This window comes from Chenopodium album, chromosome 18 (assembly GCF_948465745.1).
Source record: "Chenopodium album chromosome 18, dcCheAlbu1.1, whole genome shotgun sequence".
Classification (NCBI taxonomy): domain Eukaryota; kingdom Viridiplantae; phylum Streptophyta; class Magnoliopsida; order Caryophyllales; family Amaranthaceae; genus Chenopodium; species Chenopodium album.
The window spans coordinates 37,314,518-37,325,211 of record NC_137851.1 but is presented as its reverse complement, the minus strand read 5'-3'; the positions used below and the strand labels follow the sequence as shown (position 1 = coordinate 37,325,211).

The following is a 10,694-nucleotide window of genomic DNA, read 5'->3' as shown; positions in this document are numbered from 1 at the left end:
CTTAGGGTGACATGTGTCACCTCCTAATAGGGCCACGCGACATGGGTATTTTTACCCAAAACACTTAGAATAGTTTGTCACACAGTGTGGCCAGGCACATATGAAAGTTTGTGTAGGGATTACAAGAACCATACAAAATGTTACAAAGTATATGAAAAACAACGGGTTTCATCTAGTTTATCAATTAAATTCACCCTTTATCAGCGTTTTAGGTAACAGTTAGCATTTGGACCAAATCAAAACACTAATAGAAAATTAGAGCGTTTGGTAAGGTAGCTTTCCATGCAGCAGTTAGTGGTAGAAATAGCGTTTTGATAACATTTCTCAAACGTTAAAAATGTTAGCGTTTGAAAGTTAGCGAGTAGTGTTTGACAAATTTTGTGTACTTTTTAAATAACAATAAGGAGTAGTATTTCAATCGCTATATTATTAACTATAGTTAAACTCTGCGCATCACTAATTGACAATTACTCATTGCTTTAACAGCTACTCGCTACTCGACCATTAAAAGCTATCCGGTACTACTTATTTTACTAAAAGAATAATACAAATTGTTTCCTTCTCTGAAAAAAATAATAGAAATTGTTTCCTCAGATCATTATTTCGTTGAATAATAGTGTTCCTATAATTTCGGGTATACACTGCTTCTATTCTCCAGATGCTAATTGAACATATAGGTAGTACACAATTAGAAATTGTTTTGCTCACATCAAAGTATGAAGATATTGCAACACGTAACACGTTCGATTGTTTGAATACAATTTCATGGGGTCCATCAATGCAATAGATGCACCGTATGACTTTTTCAGTCAACTGCCGGTGCTTTTGTCATTTTCCCTAGTTTCTCGATTTCACAAGGTTTTAATACTCCTATTATTATTATTAACACAAATCCATCCAAACTATATAAAGACACATTTTTTTTGACTTGACCATAATAATATTCAACAACTTATTATGCATATAGCATAATAAGATGGCATATTCAGTCATTAAATTCTTCACCATAAATATGGTTTTGCATTGCATTTTTTTTTTTTTTAATATTTGTACCACTTCTCTTTTTGCTCTTCTTTAGTACCCTCTCGATATTTATTAGACTCCAATAAATTCGAAATTAACTAATATCAACCCTCTAAGACTCCAAGTTTAGGAAGTTCCTACAATGCTTATGCGTTCCTATAACTACGGCTTGAACCGAAAGCCAATTCTAGGTGGATCAATTTACTTGGCAATCGACTAAAAAGTCTAAACAACGTTTGATCATTTCAGCTAGAACTTGTCAAATTTTGACTCAATCCTAACCTAAGTCCCAAATTGAAAAGTTGAAAACAATGACTTTGGGGGGAAAAAGTCCTCGGAACCTCATTCATCCAATCCCAACACATGGAACACATACTCACATAGGGTAAAACCCGATCCAACAAGTTTGACCTAGCCTAAGAACTTTTCTAAATACAATTCATTTAGTTCTTACTATAGTTTGATTTTATAACCCATATGATTTATTTTAACTTGGACATAATTTGGTGAGTTGAATGGCTATTTTATTGTGAGCAATTCGGTAAATATATATTAGGATAGTGTTGTCTTTTTATGCATTACTTTGAAAATAAAATGGCGAAAAAAATCACATGGTTAGCAGGTTAGGTATGAATAGAAAAACTCTAATAGTACCGTTATGAACATATTTAGTACTATTAGAGTATACATCAATATGTACCATTTATATGTTTATTTGTACTACTATGTGCATCATTAGACGCTTAATAATATCATTAACAAGTTTAATAATACCAATAAATTATTTAAGTACTACCTCCATTCCTGAAATTTCGACTCACTTGTTATTCATGTGGTCAAAATAAAAATAACTTTGACCACATTTTATGATTTATACAATAAAAATAAATTAACAAGTTTGGTCTTATTAGATTCCTCTACTGATAAATTTTTCAAATATCAATTTTTTTAAAATTTTATTTACACATAGCCAAAGTTATTAATGGTCAAATATGTTTATTAGAGACCATGCAAATGCAAAGTGAGTCAAACTTTCAGGAGTAGATGGAGTATTATCTAAAATCTTGTTGATATATTGCACATATATCCAGACATATGTAAAAACTCATATAAGTGGACCCCATTAATGGACTAAAATATGCATAAACAAGCATAAATGTCTAAATGTTACAATTAAAAAAGAACTGAAAAAATATTTCTCATTAAATAATTAAAATAGAAAATCATATCAACATTTATTGACCTAGAATTGACCTAAAGCTAAGATATTCAAGTAATAGTGTATTACTTGACCCAAACCCATAACATACCTAGAATGACCCAAATTAAAAACTCTTGAACCCAAACCCGGCCCAACTAACAAATCCTATTGTGCTCCTAGGCTCTTCTTTTTCTCCAAGTACGAATCTAACTCGAATATGTGAAACCATCAAATAAGATACAACTAACAACATAACTGGAAAATAGCTGGAAGATTAGGTTAAAAATTGACCGGACAAACCAACCCAACAAGATTGGGTTCTGAACATATTTTGATGACAAAAACCACGGGTATACAATTCCATATAAACTCCAATTTGGACTATTAGTTAAGGGAATCGCCAGTCACGCCAGAAATAATGGACTCATTCTCACTACGCATGTGAGTTGCTCTGAAAAAATGCTTGATTGAAGGTTCTAGTTTAAATTCTACCGTATCTTACAGCTGTAATACATCGAAATAAAATACTGAAGCAGTTATTTTCAAGTTCTACCAAAGAAGCTTCATGTAAGCCAAACTAAATCTCCTTCGTAAAGGTTGCAAATTGTTTTTTTCGAATATTTTAAGTTGAGTAATCAGGTATGCATCAGGTCTATTTCTAGTGTTTAAAGACTCACCACTTGTTCAGTGAAAAGGTCATCAATTAAACTGATGGTGAAATTTTACCTATATCCCGAATATCCGTAGTAACACACGATGACCCCAATATACACGAGCTAAAGAGAACCATGCAATTGAAGTAGTAAAAATGAACTAGAGAACATTGTTACTACCTCCGTTACAGGTTATGTGCAACGATTTGATATAAAGCAGAGAAGGAAAATGTCTAATCGTTGCACATAACCTGTAACGGAGGTAGTAGATTGGATGAGGGTAGTTGTAAAGGACAAATATGATGATTTTGAGCTGTTGCACCTTCGCAACTGTAATATTGTGCATTCATGTAAACTAGAGCCACAATTTTTTTCCTACAAAAGAATAGGCCCCCAAAGAACTAAAAGGAATGAGAAAGGCAATAAATTACAAAGTAAATTAAAAAATGGGCAAATTTTTCTTACAAATGAAAGGGCACTATAGAATTCTTTGTTTCATAACGAATTCATGGATCATCACTGAAACTCCTCCTGCATACCTCTTGCATCAATAGGGCAAACAAGCCCCGGAAACCTGAGGGCGGGGGAAATTAATAAGAAGCCTCACTCTCATCCCTCTTGGATCTCCAACAATCACGACCTGCTATATGCTCTGGTTTCTCTTTTCTTCCAGCCTCGAAGGTTTTGTACCTGTAGTATCACTTCTGCCCCAACAGATTTATGTTGCACTAATACTGTTCATTGTATCCCCTACAAAATCCTAAACTGTATATGTCCAACTTTGATCAATCAACCTGTTCACCAATCAAATCGAGACCAACCAGCAAGAATGAAACCCCTTGAAAGAGTAAGAAGTAGAAGTGGATGCCCTGAGCTGAGAGCAGACTCCGAGCTGAAGCAGTCAATAGAAGGAATGCAAGGGACAATTCCTTCATATAAATCCTATTGTGCTTCTTTTTCTTCTTTTTCTGCTCTTGCTTTAGTAGTTCCTCTTTCATTGCTGCCATGGTAGGTTCTGAAGAGCCCCTTTCAAGGATTTGCTCTTTCTCACCTAAGGAGACAAGATCACCTTCTGATGAACGACCTGACTTCTTGGTGACAACCCACTCATATGCACTACCCAATTGAAACAAACCAGAGATCATGGCATTGAACTTTGTGATCGACATAGTATTCTCAAATAAAAGATACGGAACAATAAATGGGAAGGATTTTGGGGCAGGAAGGATGTTGAGAAAGGACATGGTGGCTGGAATGTAGCACACAACCCAAGCAGGGAGCTCTGCCTCGGGGATGAACATGGTCATTGGGAGGATGATACAGAAAAGAGTGAAAGAGTAGAAGGGCAAAATCAACTTCCTCAAGAGGAAAAAGAGGAAAATCATATTTGCCTTTTTCCACAAGCATATCTGCAAATTAATCATGGGATAAACTTCAATCAAATTCATGCTACTAATATTCCAAAATCATACAAATCAAGTGAAACCCACATTTTTCTTCTTCAAGTTACCTTTGAGTGGATAATGTCGGGCAAACAAAGACGGAATAACTGCATTGGCCCTGAGTGCCATCTATGTTGCTGTTTTCTATAAGCTTCATAAGATTCCGGTAATTCACATTTGCACTACAAAATTTATATTCCAGGGAACAAAATACATTTAGTAATCATTAAAGTTAATAATCAAACACACCTAACAAATGAATCAAGTAAAAGAGACACAAAGATAATTAAGGAAAAACAGATTGGAATCCAACTGGTAAGAAAGGGACAGGAAATAAAAGGCAGGATAGGGAATACCTCAACATCATTAAGGAAGACAAACTTCCAACCTTGAAGATGAGCACGAACCGCAATGTCCATGTCCTCGACAGTCGTTCTCTCCAACCATCCACCTGATTCCTCAAGCGCCTTAATTCTCCACACACCGGCAGTTCCATTAAAGCCGAAGAAGTTGATAAAGTTCCCATTCACTTGTTGCTCCACCTCAAAGTGGAATGTCAAGTTTATGTTTTGCAACCGTGTTAGTAAATTCTCATCCTTGTTCACAAATGACCACCTTGCTTGCACTAACCCCACTTCTTCATTATCCTGTCCCATTTCATTCGAACACCCACATTAACCCTCTACACAAATTTTCATTTCTCATTCCGTAATTGAAACCAATTAAAACAGAAAACAACTACTTTTGTTCATCATACATTCATCTATACACCTAACTAATGGTAATTTGGAGTCAAATAAACAATAATAGTGACATACAAACCAATAAAAAACGAATAATTACCTTAAAATGGATTACAGTTCGCTTAAGGAAATCAGGAGTAGGTTGAAAATCAGCATCAAAAATGGCAACAAATTCATAATCCTTAACCGAGCTGCAATTCATAGCGGACTTAAGATTGCCCGCTTTGTACCCATCTCGAATCACCCGGTGCCGGTACACGATATTAGCACCCTCCGATTTCCACTTATAAACCTCCTCCCTAATCAACATTTGAGCAGTAGGATCATCAGAATCATCTAGAACTTGAATTAACATCTTCGACTTCGGCCAATCTAAGTTACACACTGCACCAATAGATTGCTGATAAACCTAATAATCCAACCAAACAACATACACTAATCAAACACTGAACTAAATCAAAGATAAGCTCAATTAGCAGGGTTAATTATCAAATTTACAAGTTGTACCTCTTTCTCATTGCACATGGGGATCTGAACAAGAACCATGGGGAAGTACCCACCACCCTCGCCGCCCTCCACATCCATGATTGAATCAATTTTAGGGACAGGTTTGATCTTCCGAAAGCGGATCCAAAAACATCCTAAACATAACACAAGTCTATCCAAAGATTGGATGAGAAACAAAACAATGCAGAAGTTAGTAAGCCATTGAAGAGGAGGAGCAAGGTACCCAACCCTAATCAAAACCCACTTATTATACATCCATCCGAAGAAACCCCGAAAGCCGAACCCGAAAACGGCATTTCCATTCATAACAATGTGATCAAAATAAAGTGCGGAATCCGCTAAATGCCAGCCCTTCAAGTATGCAGCAACCTCAACACAGAGAAGGATCAACGACATAGCTAAGAAAATCCGAATGAAGGTGTGAAGACGAGAACGAACAGCGGAGTTCTCGGTCCGAAGTGAGTCGGTGGAGTCGGTGCGGCCAGACTTGACTCGACGGCCGACAGCGGAAGCGAGGGACGAGAGGCAACCAGCAGCACGGTGGGCCTTAAGGAGTAGAACCCAGGTGAGTTGTTTAGCATTTTTTCCACGAAATTTTCTGGATTTCTTAGGCATGAAATCGTCTTCGTCAGATGATGGAGTTTCGATCTCTGAGATCGACCAATTTGGGTTCTCCATTTTGATTACAACTGGTGTTCCTCTGTGTAGCTTTTGGTTGTCCTTTGCTCCTCCGCCCCACCATGGTACCATCTTGTTTCTTCACTCTTCTTATCCTCGAGTTCGGTTCGAATTAACTTACACAAATACAATAGATAATGTAGTAGTAATGTTTATGCTACAACATCGAAGGCATTGTAACGATTTCAAGGGGAAATGAACAAGAACAAACAAAAAAAATGTAATGGAAAGTAAGATTTGGAAGATGAGGAAATTTGGGAGGTAATTAAAAGATAAAGAATAAATTTGGCATTTGAAGAGAGATGATTTTGGCAGGAAAATATAGCAACGAGATGACGAAGAGAGGAGAGAGAGAGAGAGCGGCGTAGGGAAAGTGATAGACAGGTATGGTGGTGGAAAGGTAGTAACAGACAGCTCAACACGTCTTTGATTCCAAGTACTCTCTTCCTCTTCTCTTTTACAATCAATTTTTTTTTTTCTTTTAGGACAATCACACCACTTTGTCTTTCGATCTATTTTTATTCAAACTAGTTTTAGGCCCGAGCGATACATGTACACGTTCGGATAAAGAAAAACATGATTTATTTGAATGTTAATTGCCGAAATTAAGTCGAAATCAGGATTTAGGAAAAAAAAAATAGAGCAACGAAAGGATGAAAACGATGGATGGAAAACAGAGAAGCCGGAGTGTTCCGACAAAATCATAAATAAAATAATCAATTCAATCAAACCTTTTCCACCTACTAATAAGAACAACCAACTTTTATTTAAAAATAATTTTTTAATAGGAAATAAAACAAAGAAAGTGCCCTAGAAAATACCTAGCTGAATGACATCTGGGAATGAATTTAAATTTTAAAATTTAAATCAAAGCCCATAAACCCAGAAAAAGAAAATAAATTAAAAATAAAAACGGGGTAATTAATTTTTTTTACAGTTGTGTGTGATTTGAAGGAAATGAAATGAAATTGATTGCCCAGATTTGGAGAATTAGGAATTTTGGCCCCTTCCTTCTTAGAGGATTGGGGCAAAATCTGGAAAAGTATATGGGAATCAATTAGCTCAAAAAAGGTTGTAAAATAATTATTTTTTGGTTTTTAACATCTGTAGTAATAACTCCGTAACTAATGGATTTGAATGGTAAGGATTTTGTTTGATGTCTTTTTTTGACCAAGATATGGTAAAAAATTAAAAAAAGGATAAATAATTTTAATTTTTGATAATATTAAAACAAAGTAAGGTTTTAGATTAGATTGACACGGTGAATAGGGGATATGTTTCATAAGGAACGTGTGATATACTAACAAAACATAAATATATTAATTAATTTGGTTGGTAGTGCCCATGTAGAAAATAATATGTACTGTAGTATTTAATATTTGTTGGCCTTATTTATTAGTTTACTAGTTTTGTGTCCAGACGATGTCCAGATAGTTGATAAAATTTTAAGATAATATTTTTACTTAAATGTTATATGAGTTAATATTATATACTCCTTGATCATGTACTCTATACCCAATATGTTTGAGTTATTTTGTTGATAAAATTTTAAGATAATAATTTTACTTGAATGTTAAATGAGTTATTTTGCTTAAATCTGGTGTTATTTTGCTGAAACAATATGTTGTTTACTTATATACTTCAACAGCGTATAACACTGACCAAGTAATCCTTATAGCACTAACGAAATAACTCTTGTAATAGTTGGTGAAACGATTTGACCAGCTACGTATTAAAGTTTGTGATCAAATACATTACAAATGAATCTTATTTAAAAAACTTTTTAAAGCGAATTTGATGACAGAAATAGTACTAATCGTCCTAAACTTTTTTAGCTTGAATGTTAAATACGATCATATAACCCCTTTTGATATTATAAAATACTTAGACATACGATATCATATTGCTTACAGTTATATAATAGTGTACTTTTTTAGTTTATTTATTTGTAAATAGATATAATATTATTATTAACTTGAAAATTGTACTTAAATTATTTCTAATGAATTGAAAGTAATTTTACCAAACTAAAATGATTTTTTCTTATTAAAACTTATTTTTACTGATTTTCTATGTTTTATTAAAATATATTATAAATTGATCTCATTTTAAAGAACTTTTTAAAATGAATTTTATGATATAAATTATACTGAGTCATAAGATATTTATTAAAAGTTGTAACTGATTTTGTATATATGAAATATTAGAAGTATATCAATAATAAAACATTATACAACATTTTTATCTTTAAAAAAACTATCCAAAATTCACTTACTTATCATCATATGTGTCACAATAGTACCTATTTGTCGCCTACGTGGCTCGACACTTGGGCGAAAAACGGAAATGTCAAGTGTCGATGTCTCGTAACCTGGCTGCGAGACCGGCTTTATATATTAGTGATATGATTAGACGCCAAAAAAATCAAAATTTTAGTTTGCTTATATATTGTTTAATTATATATTGTTTTATTTGATTAAAATCTCATGTTTTTTTTTTAAATGGGACAAATTAAAATTCATAGGATTGACGTATTAGTTTGTTTAGACCAAATCATAGGATATACTTCCTCCGGTTTTACTTACTTGCTCCATGTCTCCATGTGCGGAGTTTTAGGAGAAATTGGAGAACTAATAAAATATAGAAATAGTGGGGTTGGTGTAGAGCTGTCAAAAACTAACTCGACTCGAGAACCCGACTTGAACCAGCAATGACCTAAACTGACTTGAACCAAAACAATGGGGGTGAAACTAGTGACCTATAACCCGTCTTGTACCTTACCTAATGTTAATCGACAACCGATTTGATCCAATACTTGATGAGCTAAACTCGAACCTGCACCCAACCTGTTATAATCGTCAACCAATTTAATCGGACCGGACAACAATATGAACCCGAACTATAACCCGAGCCAATTAGAACCCTAAAACCATAATAACCTGACACAACCTGTTATTGACCCGAGTCATGATGACCTATAACGACATTATTTGACTCATCATTGTTAACCCAACTTAACATTGACCAGACCTAAAACTAACATGAAACTAGATATCAATGGACCTGCTATTATCCAATAAACCGAAACAAGTTTAGCCAAAATAAATTTTAAGTTTAATTTGTTTACAATGATAAAACCATAGAATTGTTCAGTTTCTCCATATTATACACCAATATGTTGGCTTCTTTAACAACATATTGGTTCAATTTGTTAGTGTAACACCCCCAAATTAAATCTCCCTCTACGGAAATATTAGTATAATACGTATAATTATATCGTAGTGATAGACTTAGGCGTATTACCGCCGCGTGATTATATGCAAGGCTACTCAAACTTACTAATTAAAACCAATACTTTGCAACAGAAAATTCAATACTTTCTTTATTAATAATAACTATAAATAGAAACCATTGACATGAGTACTCATAATTAAACCAAAAACCAACATTCCTTACTCTAGGTGAAGAACATTCTCAGGACTTTATATGCTTAGATGCTCATTTATTGACTCCACCTTAAATTAGTCAACACTTCTTACCATCAAAACAAATAAGAAATACGAGTTAGCAAAATATGCTAATTACGATAAGTGTAAGATAAGTAAGGGCTTGTTCTGATTGACTGAACTGAACTTATTGGAGCTGAACTGAACTGAACTGAACTGAATATTTATTTACAAACATGCTTTTAAAACCAAATCCAATAACTATTCCTATAAATTCCAAAACTCATAATTCAAAACCAATTCTCAATATTCTCAAAATAATTCCAATAACTCAATAATAATGATTAATAAGATCAATTATTTTCAAAAACTCAATATCCTCTTTAAGTGTGCACACCCCCAAGCTAGTATCCTACTATTTTAAGGCTATTCTTGGAGAAAGACTAGGTCATACAAAGTCCATAGTCTTCAATGAATCCGTATAGTGGGATTAATATAATAATCATGCTTGTAAAGCTTTTTAAATAATTCAATTAACCTCTTTAACTCAATAATTCCAATAAATACTCAAACTCCTTTTTAATTAAATTCAACATGCTTTTAAAATCAAGCCTTTAGAACATGATAAATAATTTAAATCATTCAAAACATGATATAAAAATCAATACTCCAATTTATTTATTTAAAACCAATTATTTAAACATGCTTTTATTTCATAAACCATAATTGAATTGGATTCAATTCAATTCAATCATCATGAAATCACTTAAAACATGCTTATTCAATCCAATCAATTTCAAAGGTATCTAGCTACCTAAACGTACCTTTGATCCTTGCTTAGCACACACAAAAGAACTTCAATTACTCTTGTAAAACACACCCTACAAATAAATATAGCCTTAATTAATATAAGGTTAACAAATAATCACAACAATTAAATTAAAAACCCCCAACTATATGTACACGAACCTTATAAATTATTTTCTCATAAACATGAATAA

The 10,694-nt window shown here is 33.5% G+C and overlaps 1 protein-coding gene across 1 annotated transcript; it reads right to left on the bottom strand.

Moving 5' to 3' along the window:
* Nucleotides 1-3,183: 3,183 nt before the first annotated feature.
* LOC145590833 (putative xyloglucan glycosyltransferase 12) lies at nt 3,184-6,626 on the bottom strand. Its single transcript, XM_081647223.1, has 5 exons — nt 5,570-6,626; nt 5,163-5,471; nt 4,676-4,966; nt 4,388-4,501; nt 3,184-4,286 (listed from the first exon to the last, which is right to left on the bottom strand). Exons 1-5 carry the CDS (start codon nt 6,317-6,319, stop codon nt 3,663-3,665), a joined length of 2,088 nt encoding a protein of 695 aa, XP_081503349.1. The 5' UTR covers nt 6,320-6,626; the 3' UTR covers nt 3,184-3,662.
* Nucleotides 6,627-10,694: the final 4,068 nt, after the last annotated feature.